At 45.0% G+C, this 22,562-nt stretch overlaps 1 protein-coding gene across 1 annotated transcript in view; it reads right to left on the minus strand.

Moving 5' to 3' along the window:
* The window catches only part of EFTUD2 (elongation factor Tu GTP binding domain containing 2), a 42,752-nt gene that overhangs the window by 16,572 nt on the left and 3,618 nt on the right, over window positions 1-22,562 (minus strand). Inside the window, exons 3-11 of the mRNA XM_027625565.1 lie at window positions 14,774-14,939; window positions 13,446-13,524; window positions 11,710-11,785; window positions 11,164-11,229; window positions 10,358-10,393; window positions 8,293-8,383; window positions 7,282-7,364; window positions 4,330-4,496; window positions 1,152-1,276 (exon numbers count right to left, since the gene is read on the minus strand). Coding sequence (XP_027481366.1) covers window positions 1,152-1,276; window positions 4,330-4,496; window positions 7,282-7,364; window positions 8,293-8,383; window positions 10,358-10,393; window positions 11,164-11,229; window positions 11,710-11,785; window positions 13,446-13,524; window positions 14,774-14,939 — 889 coding nt within the window. The remainder of the gene's footprint in view (window positions 1-1,151; window positions 1,277-4,329; window positions 4,497-7,281; window positions 7,365-8,292; window positions 8,384-10,357; window positions 10,394-11,163; window positions 11,230-11,709; window positions 11,786-13,445; window positions 13,525-14,773; window positions 14,940-22,562) is intronic.

Here is a 22,562-nt window from a genome sequence, read left to right on the forward strand (position 1 = left end):
TCTCTATAAAATGTGATCTCATTTATGTAGAAAACCAAACAAAGAAAGGACTCTAACAAACATTTGCAATGGTTATGGTTATGAGGTTACGGGTGAACTTGTGTGCTTGACTAGATTTTACTGTATTTTCCAGTTCTCTACAATGAGACTGCAGTAAATATGTATATATTTAAAAAAAAAAAGTTGTATTTGCCCATTTCTTTCCTTTTTTTTTTTTTTAAAGATTTTATTTATTTATTTGACAGAGAGAGACACAGCGAGAGCAGGAACACAAGCAGGGGGAGTGGGAGACGGAGAAGCAGCTTCCCATGGAGCAGGGAGCCGGACGCGGGGCTCGATCCCAGGACCCTGGGATCATGACCTGAGAGGAAGGCAGATGCTTAACGACTGAGCCACCCAGGCCCCCTGCCCATTTCTTTCACAAGAGCAAGCAAAGGACAACTGAGTGGGGAGAATAGAAACACTGGAGCTGCAGCACCTGTCAGCTGCGAGACCTCTCACAGAGCCTCTCCTCAGCTCTCAAAACGGGTGATCATGACCCCCCAAGGGGGTACAGCGTTTGACACTCAGGACATAGTTGTTATCATCGGAATCTAAGGGAACTGGGAGGCACAAAGGCGGAGAGCGCCAGAGTCTCTTGAGTTGGGAAGCGGGTCCCAAGGCTCTGGTATCAAGGTTCCAGGGACCTGTAAAATCACTCAGCCAGAAATCCCAGTGGACTGCAAATCCAATGTGAGCTCTCGAGTAGGCCTATAAAATGTCGATGTGCCTAGATATGGTCGGAAAGACAGCTAGAAGCACCACTAGTAAGAGATCCCACCTTTGAGGAAGAGGTCTGAGGGGGCTGTGTGGTGAGCGTGGATCATTCCTTTCTGACAGTACCTGTCTCACACTGGGAGAGATTATTCCTAAAATAAGCTCCCCTTCACCCACTTCTTCCACAGGTACCTTTATTTTTCTGTTCTTTAGAAACCACTTAGCCAAAAAAGGGTTAGGGGCCAAAGAGAGTAAAAATAATGGTTCTGACAGTAAGAGTTGATAAAATGCTCCCAACAGGGGACTCTGGCATGAAGCCACTTCTAAACTCTTCAGCAGGAAAGGCACACATGACTCTGGGGAAGCTGGGAGGCAGACTGCCAGCCAGAGCTTACCAAAGGTGTCAGCATAGATCTTGGCAAAGGAGCCCAGCGTGAAGCAGATGCTGTACTGGGAGCTGGAGAAGCAGACGTTGCCCAGGAGCGGGGAAAGGATCAGGTTTTCATCCGTGGAATACATGCTGAAACAGAGATGAAAGAGAGAGAGTTGTGAGTGCAGAGCCAGGCTGAGCAGCAACACTGACACAACGCCGGGGGGAAGGGCAGGGACTCAGGGTCCCAGCCTCTTTCCAGCACTCGCCCTCAGCACGCACTTGCATCACACACCCAGCTTTGCCAGAGGCCTGGCCCAAGAAAGTGACACAGTGGAGTTGTCCCCTAACTCCCAATAACGAGCTGATTTCCCAGAGCTGGGAACTTCATGCACGATCCTGGAGAAGATCCTGGAGAAGTTAACCGCACCGGACAGACAAGGGGAAATTTGGAGGTCAGAGACAAAGATCTTGGAACACAAGAAATCAATCTAATGTGAAAGAGGAGTGCATTTTAGAGAAATCTCAATTTCACAAATACAAGCAGACATAAATACTAGAAATGGATAAATAACAAAAGATAAGGGTAACTTTGCTCCCCACTCTCATTGCCCTGTTCTTCTTTATTGTTTTATTTGGCTTTGTTATACAAATTCGTGTTAAAATTTTGTCTTAAAAGCCATGCATGCAGAAACCACAGCATCCCAAGTTCACTAATGTTTAGGAGAAAACCAGTTGTACACAGGAAACCAATCCACAACCCTAGCCTTACCGACAGATTGTTTTACAGAATTTCTTTCTCCCCCTTTATTCTTAAAGACTTTATTTATCTATCTGACAGGGGGGCGGGTAGAGCACGTGCGCACAAGCAGGGGCAGCGGCAGGCAGAGGGAGAGGGAGAAGCAGCCTCTCCAAGCAGGGAACCTGATGGGGGGCTCGATCCCAGGACCCCAGGATCACAACCTGAGCCAAAGGCAGATGCTTAACTGACTGAGCCACCCAGGCACCCTGTTTTACAGAATTCCTTAATTTTTTTCTTTAAATTTTTTGTTATGTTAATTACCATACACTACATCATTAGTTTTTGATGTAATGTTCCATGATTCATTGTTTGTGCATTACACCCAGTGCTCCACGCAGAACGTGCCCTTTAATACCCATCACCAGGCTAACCCATCCCCCCACCCCCTCCCCTCTAGAACCCTCAGTTTTTTTTTTTCAGAGTCCATCGTCTCTCATGATTCATCTCCCCCTCCGATTTACCCTTCATTCTTCCCCTCCTGCTATCTTCTTTTTTTTCCCTTAACATATATTGCATTATTTGTTTCAGAGGTACAGATCTGTGATTCAACAGTCTTGCACACTTCACAGCGCTCACCATAGCACATACCCTCCCCAATGTCTATCACCCAGCTGCCCCATCCCTCCCACCCTTAAATTAACAAGTCAGGAAACGACAGATGTTGGTGGGGATGCAGAGAAAGGGGAACCCTCCTACACTGTTGGTGGGAATGCAAGCTGGTGCAGCCACTCTGGAAAACAGTATGGAGATTCCTCAAACAGTTGAAAATAGAGCTACCCTATGACCCAGCAATTGCACTACTGGGTATTTACCCCAAAGATACAAATGTAGGGATCCGAAGGGGTACGTGCACCCCAATGTTTATAGCAGCAATGTCCACAATAGCCAAACTGTGGAAAGAGCCAAGATGTCCATCGACAGATGAATGGATAAAGAAGATGTGGTATATATACACAATGGAATATTATGCGGCCATCAAAAGGAATGAGATCTTGCCAGTTGCAATGATGTGGATGGAACTGGAGGGTGTTATGCTGAGTGAAATAAGTCAATCAGAGAAAGACATGTATCATGTGACCTCACTGATATGAGGAATTCTTAATCTCAATTTTTTAAAAAAGATTTTATTTATTTGACAGAGATACAGCAAGAGAGGGAACACAAGCAGAGGGAGTGGGAGAGGGAGAAGCAGGCTTCCCGCTGAGCAGGGAGCCCGATGCGGGGCTCGATCCCCAGGACCCTGGGATCATGACCTGAGCCGAAGGCAGACGCTTAACGACTAAGTCACCCAGGCGCCCCTAGAATTTAATTTAGAAGTGAAAGTACTGGCTTATAAATAGCAGTCCCCTACCTATTCTACCCTCTCTCAAGTTATGCTCCCCAGAGGTAACTGCTTTCAAATTTTTTAAAACTTTCAGTGCACTTGTCCCATATTCCTAAAGAAAATGTTTGTGTTGCTGTTACTTGTTTAGAGGCTGAGATCTGCCCTCCTATTTTGGTGATCAGGATTTCCCTGCACCCCCCACTTTAAAGGGGATACATAAAGAAGTCTAACATTTCATTTTGGGGGCTCCTGATGTTATGTCAGTCTCCAGTCATTCTTAGCCCTTCTAGGCTGTTGAGAATTAGGGCTACACACCGAGGAGGCTCCTGAACGTAAATCTGTCTCTGGCCACGGGGATACTATCCTTAACTGGAGAGGTGTTCTCTCAAAAGGACAGCCTTGTCCTGGGCCCTTTGAGGGGTCTCAAGAAGTCCTCCAGTCCATCTGTCAGCCTGCAGATAAGACCGTGGTTAGGATATACTTAACCTATTCTTCCAAGTCACCTTGATACTGTGTTCTAAGGTCTCCCAGCCATCACTCATACTAATATAAGCCCAAGATGCATCTTGCTGAAAAGCAACTACGTCCACAGAAACAACAGCCAACAGTTCCTTCATTTACTGAGTCTGCATTAGAAGGTAACAGCAACTAACATGATTCACTGAGCAGGTACTGTATGCTAAGCAGAGTGCTAAGTGTGTAGCATCAAATATCTATCTAATTTCTTATAACATCCCATTAGGCAAACATTATTATACCCCTTTCATAGAGATGGAAGCTGAGGTTCTAGGAGGGTAAGTCACTTGCCCAGGTTCACACACTTGGTATCCCAGGTATTAAGCACGACGCAGAAGTGAAGATGCGTCTTAAGCTGCACAGCTGGTTAAGGCCCGGGGTCGATGAGGCCAAGGCTGTGGAGTAAAACCCTGTAGGGCCCTGGAATGTGCCCCTCGTCTGGTCCAAAAAGCTCATTATGCACCCCAAGAAATCCGAGTTGCCTCCCAAAGGTGTTCAACGTTAAGATTTATAAAACACAGAGTTCCTGAGGACAGGAAATCCACGCCCGGCATCCTATACCTTATGAGCCCATTGACCTCATCTACGATGTGCCGTAGCTTGTAATAAGCGTCGGTGGGAGGCAGCTTGAGCTCCAGGATCAGCCGGTCAATCTTGTTGATGCACACGGTGACCGCCAGCCTCTCCTGCACTGCGTGCTTGATCAGTCGCTCGGTGTTCAGCATCACCTGACACACAAGGCCCAGAAGGTGGTGAGAAGAGCAAAGGGCAGTAAAGTCCACAGCAGAGCCAAAGAGGGTACTATCTGAAAATACGAAGTATGAGGAAAAGAGGACCTGGGGAAATAGATTGTTGGGTGGAAGCAGAGGGTATCTTGGCTAAAGGCTGATTCAGGACCTTGAAGAGGGCACCTGGCAGGACTGAGACACTGATAAACACACGGATGATGCTGGGAGCCAGGTCTCCCAGTGCTGGAAAAGGGGCGGAGGCAGGCTCAGGAGCACCTGTGGTGCTGGATGGAAGTGTGGGTATTAGGATGGACACATGATTTCTTCTTTTTTTATTGTTAATCACATTTCATATACATGTGTAGAAATAGTGATGGATGTGTGCGGGGATGCACTGTCTGTGTTCAGTGAAAGGGTCTAGAAGTAATGGACCCCAAAGCAGTGAACACACCCTGACCTTTGTTTCTAAATACCAGTCCCCATTACAAGGATCCAGAACTCCTTGAAGAAATGGCTGATTCCAGGACTGGGGCAGAGAAAGCACAAAATGAGTCTAAAACATTGGGTGCTGAAGAATAAGGAAGTACTTAAAAAAGGATGGGACATGTCAAAAGGACAAAGAAGCCAACCTGAAGGAGCTCTATCTAACCGAATCTGGGATAGCTAGAGGATCAAGATATGTAAGGATAGCGATGGATTATAACTCACTGAATGAAATAAAAATCCATGTATCCACACATGTGACAATAAGTAAGCAATGAGGGAGAAGAGGAAGTCCTTCCTCACAACAGAATTCCAACCAAAAAATATAGAAGGAATAATAAAAGTTAGAAAATCACCATTTGCAACTACTACGGAAATAAACTAGGAATGCTCAATGGAGGATAAAACTTGGGGTGCCAGCCTGGCTCAGTTGGTGGAGTGTGCGATTCTTGGTCTTGGGGTCATGAGTTTGAGCCCCATGTTGGGTGTAGAGATTTAAAAAATGGGGGGCGCCTGGGTGGCTCCGTCAGTTAAGCATCCGACTCTTGGTTTCGGCTTAGGTTGTGAATTCATGAGTCATGGGACTGGGCCTAGCATCGGCCTCTGAACTCGGTGGGGAATCTGCTTGAGATTCGCTCCCTCTGCCCTTCCCCCAACTTGCACTCACTCTTTCTCTCTCAAATGAATAAATAAATCTTAAAAAAAAAGTAATAGAAGGTAAAACCAGCATGCAAAGTTTGCAAAGAAGTATAATGTATATATAGACTCAAGGTGTATCTCCACGAATTATTACTAAGGGAAAATACTAACTTTACACTGGGGAAACCTGGCAAACCCACCTTAACCAAGCAACGAAAGTTAGTATCACCAGTAATGGGATAAGGTGACACGCAGGGCCTCCTGATGTGATGGACTAAGAAGAACACAACTACGTTCATGTAGCATTCCTGCCAAAAATAACCTGAACATAACCATGAGCAAACATTCAACAAACCAAATGGAGACATTCTACAAAACAAATATAGCTTATGCTCTTCAAAAATGCCGTCATAAAGGACCAAGAAAAGCTATCAAACAGTTCTAATTAAGAGACTAAGGTAGACATGAGGACTGAATGCTAGGCAGCATCCTTGATCAGGAAAAAAAAAAATTTTTTTTTTTTAAGATTTTATCTATTAATTTGACAGAGAGAGAGTATAAGCCCAAGCAGGGGGAGTAGCAGAGGGAGAGGGAGAAGCAGGCTCCCCGTGGAGCAGAGAGCCCAACGCGGGGCTCGATCCCAGAACCCTGGGATCATGACCTGAGCTGAAGGCAGACACTTAACCGAATGAGCCACCCCGGTGCCCCAGGGAAAAAAAAATTCTATAAAGGACACTACTGGGATAGTTAGTGACATTCAATAAGGTCTAGAGAAAAAGATCTATACAGCATATTGTATCAGTGTTAAATTCCCTGATTTTGGTAACTGTATTTTGGTCATGTAAGTAAAATGCCCTTGTTCTGAGATAACGTTGAAATATTTTACTTTCAAACAATTCAAGGGAAAATATGCACACACTCACATATGCATGAGTACATGTACAGAAAAAGAATTACGAAGCAAATGAGAGTGTACTCCTGTACTGTTCTTGCAACTTTTCAATAAATTTGAAATTATTCCAAAATGAAGTCAAATGGGGGAGAGGGGAGGGAGCAACTCTGGCTCCCTCTGCTGGCTATCTCATCAATGACCACATGAATAAAGTTAGCCAAATTACCTCATCTTTCAGTTTAGAAATATATAAGACACCTTGGGTCTTTTAACTCTAATCTCTCTAGTTTAGAAAAACGCATCAATATTTAAAATCCATTTACACGAATATACTCTCCTTCTCTTTTTAATTACATTAGTCATTTTATTTTGGGTCCTATCATTTTGAGCCTCACTGAGCAGGGAGTGAGGGACCCGTACTGAGAACTAATTTTGTCTTTTTTTTAAACAGATTTTATTTATTTATTTGACAGAGAGAGACCCAGCAAGAGAGGGAACACAAGCAGGGGGAGTGGGAGAGGGAGAAGCAGGCTTCCCACTAAGCAGGGAGCCCGATGCGGGGCTCAATCCCAGGACCCTGGGATCATGACCTGAGCCGAAGGCAGATGCTTAACGACTAAGCTACCCAAGTTCCCCCTGAGAACTAATTCTGAACTTCATATGCTGCCTTAATTTCAAAGCAAATTGTGAGCCTGAATCCCACAGACATTTAATCGTGTGGGGCAAACCTAACAGGGAGGAGGGGTCATAAGGGAGTAGAGGCAGACTCACGCCTTCAGCAGCATCGATAAAAAGGACAACTCCATCTGAGATGCGCAAGCCAGCCGTGACCTCATCAGAAAAATTCACATGTCCTGTAAGACAAATACCAAGTAAGTCACTACGTGCGTGGTGCCAGGATGAGGCACAATTAACTTGTAGGTGGTCTGAGGGAACACTGAAAACCATGTGAACCCCCAAATATGCCCTTTCCCTTCTTCCCACAGCTCCCCGCCGTGTATAAAATCCCACCAGTTAGAGTCACATGCTTGGATTAAACTTTCATACAGCAGGTCCCCAAACATAAAAAGAACGAAGTGTTCTGTATGCCCTAGGAGGGCGTAACATATTGACATTCATACACCAGCTCGGCCTCAACAGCAGTCAGCAGAGTTCTGCGAGGGCAAAGGACAATTCAGAGGCAGGAGAAAGGGCAAGAAGGGCCTGGGGCACAGGAGACAATTCCTGGCAAGGTGCTGCTGGTGGTGGAAAGGGCTAAGAGGTATCAGGGCGCTGGGCACCTGAGGCTGAGAAGGTCAATTTGTCAAAACTCCAATGTTTCTATTTAAAACTCTGCCCTGAGTTGGTCCTTTCCGTAAGATGAAGACAGAGTCAGCCACAGGGCAAGGTACGCTGCTCCTACGGTGACTTGTTTGTGTGTTGACCCCCTGGCCTCCTTCAAAGGACTGAGAGCGCCTGAGACCAGGGCCTTGTCTGACTCACCCTTGTTACCAAGCTCCTAGCATGGGGCCTGACACAGGCTGAAATGAGTCAATGAATGAGATTCCCCAGTATTTAAATATTTTAGAGCAAAGAGAGGAGTGAAACAGAAAACCTGGCGCACAATGCCTGCTAATTAACTAGTCAGAAGCAAAGGAGACCGTGGAAAATGGAAATTATCTCAATGAGACGGGAAGTGAAGGGAATGTAAACAAAAAGATGAAGTGTTCTGTTCTGTTCTGGAAGCGTGAGAGCACAAAAAACAAAGAGGGTAAGGTTCTGATAGTAAAAGGAATGTCCTACCTGGAGTGTCCATGATATTGAAAAGGTAAGATTTTCCTTTGGTATCTGGCAAGACCACCGTCACAGGAGTGCTTTTGATGCCAACACCTCTCTGAAAGTCACAAAGACAGAGACAGCAGTCAAGACTTCTTCCTCTGCAAGAGAGCTTCCTTCTGCTCTTGGGGCTTGCCGGCTGCTATTAAGTTACACTGACATCTCTCCTTGAGTGTGATTTTTATCTAGGCCTCTAACCAGAATGACGCTTGAAGATGAAATATCTTGGTGTTAAACATCATTTTTGCAGGGGTTTGGTTCAAATACAAAAAAAAAGTAAAAATAAAACTGAACAAGCAAGTAAAGCAGGATTAAACCTAACAGAGAATCCAGCGTCCTACAATCTTATCTTCATACACTGCTAACAAAAATAATAACTGAAGCATCATCTAAGTAAAAAGAAACCTCCTGGGGCATTTTAGGGTTTAAAAAAACATGATGCCCTTTCTGCCCCTGCTGGAGTTTACCTTGACTGCCCCCACCCAGTGGAAGATGGAATCATGGACGCTGCCATTTTTGAAAAGTTTCTTCAAGAGAGAATCAAAGTGAATGGCAAAGCTGGGAATCTTGGTGGAGGGGTTGTAAGCACTGAAAGGTGCAAGAGCAAGATTACTATAACTTCCGACGTGCCTTTTTCCAAAAGATATTTGAAATATCTCCCCCCAAAATATGTGAAGAATAATAATCTACGTGTAGTTGCCAAATGCAAAGAGAGTTGTGAATTGTGTTCCTTCCAGATTAACCAGGATGAAGAGGAAGATTAAAACGCATTTATCTGAAATATTTTGTATGAGTTCTTGATTAAACTTTGGGAGCCAAAAAAAAAAAAATTATACACACACATATAAAAGCTATAAAAAGAGGGGCTCCTGGCTGGCTCAGTCAGTACAGCACGCAACTCTTTACCTTGGGGATGTGAGTACGAGCCCCACTTTGGTTGTGGAGATTACTTTAAAAAGAAAAAAAAAATCTATATAAAAAAAAAAAAAAGCTAGGGGTGCCTGGGTGGCTCAGTTGGTTAATTATCCAACTTTTTTTTTAATGGATTTTTTTTTAAGATTTTATTTATTTATCTGACAGACAGAGCACAAGCAGGGGGAATGGCAGGCAGAGGGAGAAGCAGGCTCCCCGCAGACCAGGGGGAGCCTGACGTGGGACTTGATCCCAGGACCCTGGGACCATGACCTGAGCTGAAGGCAGTTGCTCAACCAACTGAGCCACGCAGGCGCCCTAAGTATCCAACTCTTGACTCAGGGTTGTGAGCTCAAGCGCAGAGTTGGGGTCCATGCTGGGGGTGGAGCCTACTTTTAAAAAGAAAGTTGTAACCAGAAATAAGTATTAAAAAAATCTAGCCAAACATATTAAAAAACAATAATAGCTAACATATGTTGATTGCTTATCATAAACCTGCACTGTTCAAAGTTCCTTTAGTAAACCACACTTACGAACTTGAGCTCTCCATATGGTGATTTAAAAAAAGGGACAGAAACAAAGGAGAGAGAAAAGAGAGGGGTCAGAGAGTAGGGGAAAGATCCAGATGGAAGAAACACCCACCACCTGGAATGGGAAAGACAGCGATATATGCTCACTACTTTACATAGAAGAGAAGCACAAAGACAGAGGAACCCACTCTCAAAGAGAAACTACTCCTAGAAAGAGATCATCATATGGATGGAATCATCATACAGATTTAAGGATGATGTCATTTAAAAAATTCTACTGAGTTTCTGTGTAACTGAGAGCGTTAATGTAGACATCACCTCTTAGCATTTGCCCTACTAGGCCAAATTAAATCCAGTCAAGGGAAGGAAGGTCCCTCCACCTACCCTACCGCTTACCTGCCCCGCTCTCTTTCAAGTACTAGATCAGAGGATGACCGGCAGAAGCTATGAGATAAAGAGGTGTGAGATGGGAAAGAGAGAGGGGGTGCAGTGCAGAGCAAAGTGTTAACATAAAGGCTCCCCCCCATTCCCTGCAGAACTCCTGCTGGGTCCAGTGTGGGCAACAGTCAGATTTCCCCAGGCACACTTACCTCTTGCTCTGTGAAGAGGATGTCAGTATAGCACAGCTTAAAAAAAAAAAAAAGAAGCGCTGTTACCACCTGACTCCAGACTCCTCTCCCACACAAACCATTAATCGCTCTCCTCCACCAGCTCCCCACTCAAGGCTTTCTGCCTCAGGAGGCTACATGGAAGACAGAAGGGTATCCTACAGAAATTCCAGACAATAAAACCAGTGCCCTCTCAGATGGAAAATGTTCCTGGATGGGTGTTTTTTTTGGGGGGGTCAGGGTGATCAATGAGGACCAGGTATGGCTGGAGAGCTAAATTTTATCAAATGCATCGAATTCTAAAGTGATAAAGGGAGACACATCCGGCCTTTATGGAACCCCCCCCCCCGCATGTCAAAACACTCAATCTAGCAGACATGGAGCATTTATTGTGCTGAGACTTGCAGCCACATTTGGCCTCATTCACAGGCATTTAAATTTATCATGGAAACAACAAGGTCCAATTGTATTATATTTATAGAGTAGGCTATTAATACCATGACAGGAAAGAATAGGCTATAAAAGTCAGGATATATCAGAACAGAGGAAAGATCCCAAGTGCAGAACAGATCATCCAAAAATACTGCAGGTTAATATTCTCTATGCTCCTAAGAAAGTTAAAATTACTTTCTTTAAAGCTATGAATAGAGATTACAATTATAAAGCAGCACTTTGTAGGCGCCATTATTTATAATGAGAGTGGGAAGGTGGAAGGAAGGGGAAGGAGAGAGACACCCCTGTATATTATGAATGGTTCATCCTAAACCTTCCACAGATTTTCTACTTACATCTTGGTCATAGCGCTTCCTGATTTCCGGGTGAGTCTGCTCTATTAAACAATCTACAAAACACGTCTGAAAGGGAAGAGAAGATTAAGATCTGCCAAGCACAAAGGAAAATCTACTCTACCCTTCTCTCAGCGCCCAATATACCACATAATTTCGGGATAAGGAGAGGAAGAGGGGAGCAAGGAGGATTATGGGACAGCAAGGGATTAACACTGAAGCCGTAGGATTATTTTCAAATGAAAGATGAAATCTTTCTTGGACAAGCATTCCCCCAGGAAATGAAAACTTATAAAGTCAGAGTAAGGCTCAATTTCCCCTCTTCTGTCCAGATGTAGGCACAAGGCTGCAAGTGGCTTAGAAACAGGCTCCATCTGCTGCTCAGGAAAAGCTAGAATTTCACAGCAGGTTTCCCACTAGGCCCGGAGGCCCCCCCGAGTCAGGAGATCCAGCATTACGGCCTCAAACCCCAACCTGTGACTCTGAGGGCTGAAAAAATGAGCAGGAACAAAGAGAAATCCTGTTTCCAGTAGCTGAAAGTTCTCTCACCTTGCCATGGTGGAGATGGCCACAGAGGGTCACATTTCTGATGAGTTCCGAGTTATCCATCAGATCTGCCAAGAAACTGAAAGGAGAAAGTTAAAGAGAAAAAGGACTTTGGCAAAAGCTTCCAAATGGGAAGTGGCGCAAAGGTGTTTCACATATTTTGTCAGGAACAACTTTCAGACCAACTGGAGAATGCTCAGAGGCAGACACGAATTTCTGTATCTACACTGGTCTGGCTCTGGAAATGGAAGACACTTTTCCATGAAGTAACACAACCCACGAAATGAGATTTCAAAAGCAAGCAAGAAGAAAAGCAAAACCAAATACCAGCGTGCACGCACACACATACACAAGCACTGTCCCTTTCAAAATCCTCAGGTTAGATTTCTTCCATTTATGCATTTATTCTATCAATGCAAAGGGGACTTAAAATTACTTTGAGAGCTTCTAAGATTTAAAAAATTTTAGAGATAGAGATAGAGAGAAGGGGGGTGGGGGAGGGAGGAGCAGAGAGAGGGATAAGCGGAGTCCGTGCTGAGCGCAGAGTCTGACATGGGGCCCAATCCCGTGACTCTGACATCACGACCTGGGCCAAAATCAAGAGTGGAACGCTTAACCAACTGAGCCACCCAGGCACCCCAGCTTCTATTTTGAAATTGCCCTCAGAGCTAGTTAACAAAACCTTTCAGAAAACTCCATCTCATTAATGATGCTGAGGAGTTCCAACTTGATCAAAACCAGTGCTGTCTTTCTTGCTTATCACCCACATTACCTCATGGCACGTAGCCTTCAGAGAACTTTGGCTCTTTGAAACATCTACCCCACTTTCAAAGATTTCAGATTTTTAAAAAAACCACCATTGAGAACACAAGGGAATCTGAAGAAAGTTCTGAAGACAACTGAAAAGTTGTTTCAAAAATGGCTGAATGTTGGCAGGTGAGCTGACCATTCAGAAGAGACCCCACTCTTTTGGACATACTAAATGTCAATATGCTTTAAAAAAAAAAAAAAGGAATTTCATTATCTAATAATGAGTCCCAAACACTTCATTTTTTTTTTAAGATTTTATTTATTTATTTGAGAGAGAGAATGAGATAGAGAGCGAGCATGAGAGGGGGGAGGGTCTGAGGGAGAAGCAGACTCCCCGCTGAGCAGGGAGTCCGATGCGGGACTCGATCCCGGGACTCCAGGATCATGACCTGAGCCGAAGGCAGTTGCTTAACCAACTGAGCCACTTAGGTGCCCATGAGTCCCAAACACTTCAATATATGAGGACCTTACAAGTGCATTTCATCAATGAAAATATTTTCAGAAAGCCTGCAGTATGAAGAGTCTAAACTACTCTACACATGTATCCACCTACTTGTACCCTCCTCTCCAAAATAAAGAGTTGTTATATTCCCCAAACACTAAGCAATCTTACCAAGTCAAAATAGGCTCTGGTGGCCCCAACGCTGATGATTACAATACCCAGTTCTGCCTCAAAGGCCAGCTTCATTTAATACCCAACTAAAGGGTTGGAAGAGAAAAGGCCGAGTTCTGAATGAGATCCAAGAAAAAATTTAAGATGGGCTTAACTTTTTCAGCAACCGTATGCTCAAGGAAAATTCTGACAAATTGTAGGAGAATTTTTACTTTTTCAATTCACTAGCTACTTCAACCACAAACCACATCCTACCTCCAGAGAAAAATGAACCCACACTATTTGTGCAGAGAGGCAGAGAGACCTTATAACTTACTCCATTTCATACACCGTGACAGGTAATGTCTGCTCCATCAGAGTGAATTTCTTGGTTTTCACTGGCTTAATAATAGGTTCTAGTGGGGGGGAGGAAAAAAAGTAGTGATGTGCAGGTTGGCATAAAACATAAAAATACAGAGCCCCATTCCATTAGACTGAGCTTTCATTTTTTTTTTTAGTATTTATTTATTTGAGAGAGAGAGAGAGACCACATGCAGGGGGAAGGGCTGAGGAAGGAGAAAGAGAATCTCAAGCAGACTCCTCGCTGAGTATGGAGCCTGACGCAGGGCTTGATCTCACCACCCTGAGGCCATGACCTGAACTAAAACCAAAAGTCAGACGCTCAACCGACTAAGCCACGCAGGTGCCCCTAGACTGAGCTTTCATAATGTATATGTGACATCAATTTATGTTATTCTCAAGGACTACTCATACGTTGAAATAAGGTCTGGAAATGCTGTTTGGCATTAGACAGTGAAGGATCTGGAACTGTGGACTGAGAAGTTTGGACTTCATTTTGTGGGAGGAAGGGAGAGGGACTAGATATAGGCTGAGGTCAATGTCAGTTCAAAACCTCCTTGCATTTATAAAATCTAACCACTTCTCAGAAGATCAATGAAAAGGATATAAGAAGTAGAAAATTGGCACTGTGAGGACTGGTTAAAGGAGTTAGGATTATTTCGATAGAAAAACAGATCACACCAGAGGGAGAACTTAAAAAAAGTCTTTAACTTGGGGCACCTGGGTGGCTCAGTCAGTTAAGTGTCCAACTCTTGATCTCAGCTCAGGTCTTAATCTCGGAGTCATAAGCTCAAGCCCGTTGGGTTCCATGCCGGGCATGGAGCCTACATGAAAAACAAAACAGGTGCGCCTGGGTGGCTCAGTCAATTAAGTGTCTGCCTTCAGCACAGGTCATGATCCCAGGGTCTGGAGATCAAGTCCCGCATCAGGCTCCCTGCTCAGCGGGGAGCCTGCTTTCTCCCTCTGCTTGTGCTCTCTCTCTGACAAAGAAATAAATAAAATCTTTAAAAATAAATAATAAACAAAACAAAAACCCAAAACCCCAAAACAAAACAAACAAAAATAGTCTTTAAGCACCTAAACAGATATTCAGTAAATAAAGAAGCAACTCCCATTTGCTTCGTAACAAGCTACGAGTTGTACTGAATATTAAAACAGGGTGAAAGGAATCTCAATCCAGAAGCAGTACCTGGTAGAGAGAAGAAAATCAGTTCATTCAGTGAACTTTCAACACTGCTGACGGCTATGACCTGAAGTTTTCCAGACTCCATCTCATCTCTCCCAACCCGGTGCCTCCTGACTTACCGGTGAGGGGCTGGGTGTCTTCTTCCTGAACAATGGTCTCCACCTCGGGGCCGTACACCTCCTCAGCTGTGGGGTAGTACTTCTTGTCCTCATGCAGCACCACCTCCATCCCAGGGTGGTCCTCATCATGGTCTCCTACATCGTCGTCATCATCGTCATCGTCCATCTAAGAGCAAGAGAGGGGAGGAGGGCAGGAGAAGTGTGCACCTTCCTTCTCAGTGACTATCTACATTATACGAGTTAAGAGCAATGACTCCCCAGGCTTGGCAGCTTCTTATTTTCAGTTCTGTGCCAAAGAGTCAGCAGGGCAGGTCCTGCTCTTGTGTGATCCTTCACAGTAAGCCATGGCTACCGACGGCTCTCCAGCTTCAAGCTAGCCCCTTCTTAAATGTGGGCCACCGGTCACAAGTGGATCGAGACTGAAGAAAACAAATGGCTTATCATAGCATATCCTTTTTTTTTTTTTTAAAGATTTTATTTATTCATTTGACACACAGAGAGAGAGAGAGAGAGAGCACAAGCAAGGGGAGCTGCAGGCAGAGGGAGAAGCAGATCCCCCGCTGAGCAAGCAGCCCGAAGTGGGACTTGATCCCAAGCCCTGAGATCATGACCTGAGCCAAAGGCAGATGCTCAACCGACTGAGCCACCCAGGCGCCCATAACCAACCACTTTTTGTACACCCGTATTGAACATCACTCATTATTTCTTTAGGATAATTTCTATTAGCAAAACTGCTGGGCCGAAGGGTCTGTATACTTCAAAGTTCTGACACATGTCTCTGCTCTGCAGCAATGTCTCATCGGCGCACTCACATGGGCAGCACACAAGACCACGGCACAGTTTGGAATCAGATGAGAGGAAATGTAGCCTGATTGTCAAATCGTTCACTCAGTAAATAGTTAACAGCCATCGACCACACGCAGGCACTTTTTTTTCCTTCTCTCTCTTTTTTAAGATTTTACTTATTTATATGACAGAGACACACAGAGTGAGAGAGGGAACACAAGCAGGGGGAGAGGGAGAAGCAGGCTTTCTGCAAAGCAAAGAGCCCAACGCAGGGCTCAATCCCAGGACCCTGGGATCACGACCTGAGCTAAAGGCAGACAGTGAACGACTGAGCCACCCAGGTGCCCCCATGCAAGCCCTTTTCTGAACACTGTGCTAAAGCTCCTTACACTTTCGGAATCCCATTTGATGGGAGTTCTTTGAGTGCTATTCGTCTGTGTGTCCTCAGTGCACATCACAGAGCCTGGCACACAGGAGATTCTGTGGGAAGAATGAATTCTTTCTACATATTCCTGCCCCTGCGGAATACTTGCAGCAACATGGCACTCGCTCACAAGATGGCTCATTTCCCTGCTGGAAAGCAGAGCTAGAAAGTTAGTCTTTGTAAAGGACTTTAAAAACACCTCCTTATAAGTGAGCCATGGTCATAAGCAACACTGAATGAAGCTATGCCCTCTTCTGCTAAAGAGTCCTTTGAAGAGGGGCACCTGGGTGGCTCTGGTTAAGTGTCTGCCTTCAGCTCGGGTCATGATCCCAGCGTCCCAGGATCGAGCTCCACATCGGACTTCCTGCTCAGCCAGGAGTCTGCTTCTCTCTCTGCCCCTTGCCCAGCTCATGCTCTCTCTCTCTCAAATAAATAAATAAAATCTTTAAAAAAAAAAAAGAGTCCTTTGAATTAGAAGTGGCTACTACAACACCTTTTATGTTCCAAAACATCCTGGTTTCTTCACTTATTCAACAAATACCTTATTTATTTATTTATTTATTTATTTATTTATTTAAGATTTTATTTATTTATTTGACAGAGACCCAGCGAGAGAGGGAACACAGGCAGGGGGAGTGGGAGAGGGAGAAGCAGTCTTCCCGCGGAGCGGGGAGCCCAATGCGGGGCTCGATCCCAGCACCCTGGGATCATGACCTGAGCCGAAGGCAGACGCTTAACGACTGAGCTAAGATCAAGAGTTGGACACTTAAACCGACTGAGCTACCCAGGCACCCCAAATACCTTTAAAAAAAAAAAAGATTTATTTATTTGAGAGAGAGTGAGTGAGGATAAGCGAGCAGGGGGAGGGGCAAAGGGAGGAGGAGAGATAGTCTGAAGCAGACTCCGTGTGAAGCCTGACAAGGGGCTCAATCTCACAACGCTGAGATCACTTGTGAGATCATGACCTGAGCCAAAACCCAAGAGTCAGAGCTTAACCGACTGTGACACGCAGGCGCCCCTCAACAAATACTTCCCGGGCACTTACTGTGTACCAGACGCTGCTCTAGTATTGATAATATAGCAATGGAAAAAAAAAGAGGTGATGACATTTGAGTAAAACTCTGAAGGAAGAGAGAAGCTCTACAAATGGCTGAGGAAGAGCATTCTAGTTGACTGGAACAACAAATGCGAAGGACCTGGGCCAAGAGGATTAGCAAGGAAGCCAGGATGAGGAGAACAGCATAGAAGTTTGAGAGTCCTTTGTGAACAGAATGCATCTGATAGAGTGGATGAGATCACCAGGGAGTGAGTGTACTAAGAGAAGAGGTATGAGGAACAGAGCCTTGGGGTCTGTTGACACTTAGAGGTCAGGGAGATGAGGAGGCCCCAGCAGCAAAGATGGAGAAGGAATGGGCCAGTGAGGAGAAGGAAAACCAGGGGGTTCCATGGAAGCCAATGGAAGAGGAGATTTTAAGGAGGGAGTGATCAGCCAGGTCGGTCAGAGGCTGCAGACCCGTCAAGTAAGCGGAGGACGGGGCCTTGGGCTGAGGTCAGCGGTGCTGTGGAACGGGAGAGGCAGAGGACAGAAACGGGCTTGAGAGAAAATGGGTCTGAGAGGATGTGGAGACAGCAAGTATCAAAAACTGTTCTGAGGCATGCTGCAGTGGGAAGCAGAGTAATGGGATGAATTCAGAGAAATACCAGCATGTCTGTATGCTGACGGGGATGATCTAGCAGAGCGAAAACTGACACAGGAGCGGGGGGATGGGGGCGGACTGCTGGGGTGCTGGCCTCGTGCAGGTGAGAAGGGGGGGACCTAGTTTCTAGTAGATAACAACACGAACAAACCATCCCTAAGAACGGGAGGGAAGGCATATGGCACCGACGCAGGGAGGCAGGTAGAGGTACTGGTGGGAGCCCGTTTTCCTTCACACAAATCCCAGCATGTCAAATGCTTTCTTAAAAAGAACAAAAAACCCTCCAGTGGTGTGCTGACTGGCTACCTCCTACCATCCTTACGCTCTTCTTCAATTAACGCCGTCTAACATTACGTCAGCTCTTTGGGTAGCCGTATATACCCTTCTCACGCGCCCCAAAACAGCTATCAAGCCAGTTTCCTCCTGCCCCATACTGCTGAATGCATTTTGCATCTAACTGTAGGATTTTATGTACTAATTTCCAAGTACCTGTAATTATTTCTAGCTGGTTGTGTTGGTAACTCAAACTTGAGAAGTCTAAAATAAAACTATGCAAGCATCTTTTCCTCATTTCTATTCATCTGTTAATAACCAGTGTCCTGCTAATCATCCCACCCACCCCAATTTCTCCCCCTCTAACTCCACACCTGTGCACCCTCACTGTGATGTGCTCCTGGCCTCCTGACTCTCCCTTCACTAAAGGAAGGGTCCCAGCATCTTGCTTTGATCGTGTTACCCCTTCCTCCCGGTTCTCCACTCGACGCCTTAGGGTCTGGTCCCTCCTCTGTGCTTCACCCCTACAGCCGTCCTCCAGGGACTGCGCTTTGGCAATTGGGAGGAGGAATCATTTCCTCTTAACATGCTACCTCTGGGCCCCTGCTCACTGCACTCCTTTCGAGAATGTCCTTCCTTCTCTCCTGTCTCCATTATCAAAATCCTACACATCTCTTTACTATTATATACTTCAATAAAAAATGTTTTTAGGGGCACCTGGGTGGCTCAGTCGGTTGGGCATCTGCCTTCGGCTCAGGTCATGATCTCAGGGTCCTGGGATCAGGCCCTGCATCGGGCTCTCTGCTTGGCGGTGAGTCTGCTTCTCCCTCTCCCTTTGTGACCTCTCTTGCTTTTGCTCTCTCTCAAATAAATCTTTTTTTAAAATTTTTTATTGTTTTGTTAATCACCACACATTACATCATTAGTTTTTGATGTAGTGTTCATGATTCATTGTTTGTGCATAACACCCAGTGCTCCACGCAGAACATGCCCTCTTTAATACCGATCACCAGGCTAACCCATCCCCCCACCCCCTCCCCTCTAGAACCCTCAGTTTGTTTTTCAGAGTCCATCGTCTCTCATGGTTCGTCTCCCCCTCCGATTTACTCCCCTTCATTCTTCCCCTCCTGCTATCTTTTTTTTTCTTAACATATATTGCATTATCAAATAAATAAAATCTTTTTCTGTGCTGGATGCCTGGCTGGCTCAGTCAGTTAAGTGTCTGTCTTCGGCTCGGGTTGTGATCCCAGGGTCCTGGGATTGAGTCCCTGCTTGGCAGGGAGCCTGCTTCTCCCTCTCCCCGCTGCTCAGGCTCTCTCCCTATCTTTCTCTCTCAAATAAATAAAATCTTAAAAAAAGGTAAAAATAAAAAAATCTGTGCATGCAAATCTTCCGTGTGGACTGGGAGGCTACAGGAACTCTCATTCTGCTGGGAGGCGTTATGGACTAGTGCTGGTAAGTGGAGGAGCAATCTGACTGCACTTAGTAAAAACCCCTTAACTAAGTATAAACACATTCAGTATGTACATGATCCTGTGATCAGCAACTCTGCTTTTGGGAATATAACTCAAAGACATCTTCACATGGTGCGGGAGGGACATATCTGCGATTATCCACCACAACGTTATCTGTCTGAGGGGAGGCTGGTGGCAGGTCACCCTGGTGCCCATTGATAAGAAAGTAATGCACACCAGGGATTACTGAGCAGCAGTCAGAAGCCAGACCAGACACACAGCACCAGAGGTGGATCCTAAACCACAACACTTACCACAATGCGGGGTGGCAAAAGTGAGAAGCAGAATGATGCAGACAAGCCACTACTATTTACAGTATTTACATTAATAATGCAACCATTCACATTTTGTAGCCCATACAAAAATTCACATGCACATGCTACAATTACTACAGTAATAGCATGAGAAAGAGATACAAAGGAATTAGTAAGTTAATTAAACAAGAGCAGAGCCCTGCACAAGCAACAATACCGAGGAGCATGAACCAGAGTGGGATGAACTCAACACTCGGTACTGAGGTGAAAATGTTCACACAGGGCCTAAGTGGTCCTTCTGCTTTAAAGGACTTCTAACAGCTTTAGTGAAATAGAATTCACACTTCACATAGTTCACCCATTTTCAATGCACAATTCAGTGGTTTTTAGTATATTCAGAGCTGTGCAACCATCACCACAAACGATGTCAGATTGTCACCCCAAAAAGAAACCCTGTACCCTTTGGCCATCACTCCCCAATTCCATGCCCCAAAATGAAGGCAACCATTAATCACTCCACTTCCTATCCCTATAGATGCCTAGTCAGTCTTCGGCTCCACTATGAATGTCACTTCCTCAGATACCCTTCTCGGTCATCCCAGCCAGAAATGATCCCCCCTTATTAATTATTACTATATTACTAAGTTGAAATGATCTGAATGGGGCACCTGACTGGTTGAGTTGGTGGAGCACACAACTCTTGACTCAGGATTGTGAGTTTGAGTCCCACGTTGGGTGTGGAGATTACTTAAAAATAAAATCTTAAAAAAAAAAAAAAAAGATGATAAAATAATCTAAATGGCACTTGCCCTTCCCTGCTTCATACTATATTTTTTTGTACTTCATCTCCCCTGGTGAACAGTAGGTTCCTGGAGGGCAGGGATAGTGCCTTGGCTCTCTCTGTATCATGATTCCTTGGAAATAGTCAGTGATTACAAATATAAGTGAGGGGCGCCTGGGTGGCTCAGTTGGTTAAGCGACTGCCTTCGGCTCAGGTCATGATCCCGGAGTCTTGGGATCGAGTCCCACGTCAGGCTCCCTGCTCTGCAGGGAGTCTGCTTCTCCCTCTGACCCTCCCCCCCATGCTCTCTCTCTCAAATAAATAAATAAAATATTTTAAAAAAATATAAGTGATTACAAATACTTAATGAATGAATTTCTTTATTTACTTAGCCTGGAATTCAAGTATGTTGAGATCACTCTGAATTTAGAATCCCTTATCCAGTGTGTTAGCTTATGTCATGTGTGAATTTTATAAACTTCCCTTCTCTATCTTCACCTACGCCATTGATAAAAAGTTTGAAAAGAGGGGCACCTGGGTGGCTCAGTTGTTAAGCATCTGCCTTCGGCTCAGGTCATGATTCCAGGGTCCTGGGATCAAGCCCCGCATCGGGCTCCCTGCTCAGCGGGGAAACCTGCTTCTCCCTCTCCCACTCCCCCTGCTGTGTTCCTTCTCTCGCTTTGTCTCTCTCAGTCAAATAAATAAAATCTTGAAAACAAAACAAAACAAAAGGTTGAAAAGAATGGGACCAAGCATGATGCCTGGGGCATGTCACCTCTGGTGGTGATCCATTAATCAACACTCTTTGGGTCTCACTGTTCTATCAGCTGTGACCTCTCCTACCGTGATTATGACCCAACCCCTATTCTTTCCACAGGGACAACATGAGTTACAATGATTACCTTAGGAAAAGTGAAATGGAATAAGGACCAAGAAGACTTTCTATTTGATCTGCATAAGAATATATTCACAAATTGCTTATAAAATGAAAACACCTACAGCATAGCCCTGACCTATATTTCAATCTAGTAATCATATCGAGAAAATCATTTTTATAAAACTCACATGAGCTTCCTGAGTTTAACAATCATTTGTTTTAAAATTCCTTCCATCATTTTTACCGTGGATGTACATCACACATACTAGCTGGTAGTTTCTGAAACATAGTGCCATTATCTTCATCTTTGAAAAGTAGAAAAGTTGCCTGATTCACTTGCTAGCACCACAGCCATTCCCCAGTTCATTAAAGATGGCCACAATGGCTCTCTCGGCTTCCCTCTGCCAGGTCTCCCCTACCACACCGACCCAGGAAATAATTCATCTGAACCCGAAGACTTGAACACACCTAAAACTGCAAGATGCTCTCTTTTCACCTCACCTAGAAGGCTTCAATTTTCTTCTTCCAGTGTTTATTCTGTTTTTTCCAATTTGAAGCACATTTTCCCTAATGGAGCAGATAGACTGTTCTGCTTTCCCGCCGTCCTGTTAATATCACACCTCCATCAATAAGCAGTGGGCCCATCCACCTCTTGTTCATCTTGTTCTGGACATTGCTAACACATGAAAGCCACCGTTGATGTCTTTTGCAAGCCTCAGACCACTCTGGACCCATCCTCCATAGCTCTCCTGAAGGGAGTCATAAGAATCTGTACCTCCCCCCTCCTTTTTTTTTTTTATTAGAGAGAGAGTGTGAGCATAAGTGGGGGGGGGAGCGCAGAGGGAGAAACAGACTCCCCGCTGAGCAGGGAGCCCGACATGGGGCTCCATCCCAGGACCCTGGGACCATGACCTGAGCCAAAGGTAAACGTTTAGGTGACTGAGCCACCCAGGCGCCCCTGTATCTTCCCTTTCTATTGCTTTAATTCACTTTTCAAAACCTAAGCTTATGAGGAAGTTGCAGTGCAGCTGCACTTGGAAAAACTGACCACCTTTTCTAAGTTCCTATTACTCATAACCGTCAAAAAGAACTTCAGGTAGGGGCGCCTGGGTGGCTCAGTTGTTAAGCGTCTGCCTTCGGCTCAGGTCATGATCCTGGGGTCCTGGGATCGAGCCCCGCATCG

Source organism: Zalophus californianus, chromosome 16, assembly GCF_009762305.2.
Source record: "Zalophus californianus isolate mZalCal1 chromosome 16, mZalCal1.pri.v2, whole genome shotgun sequence".
In the NCBI taxonomy this organism is placed as follows: domain Eukaryota; kingdom Metazoa; phylum Chordata; class Mammalia; order Carnivora; family Otariidae; genus Zalophus; species Zalophus californianus.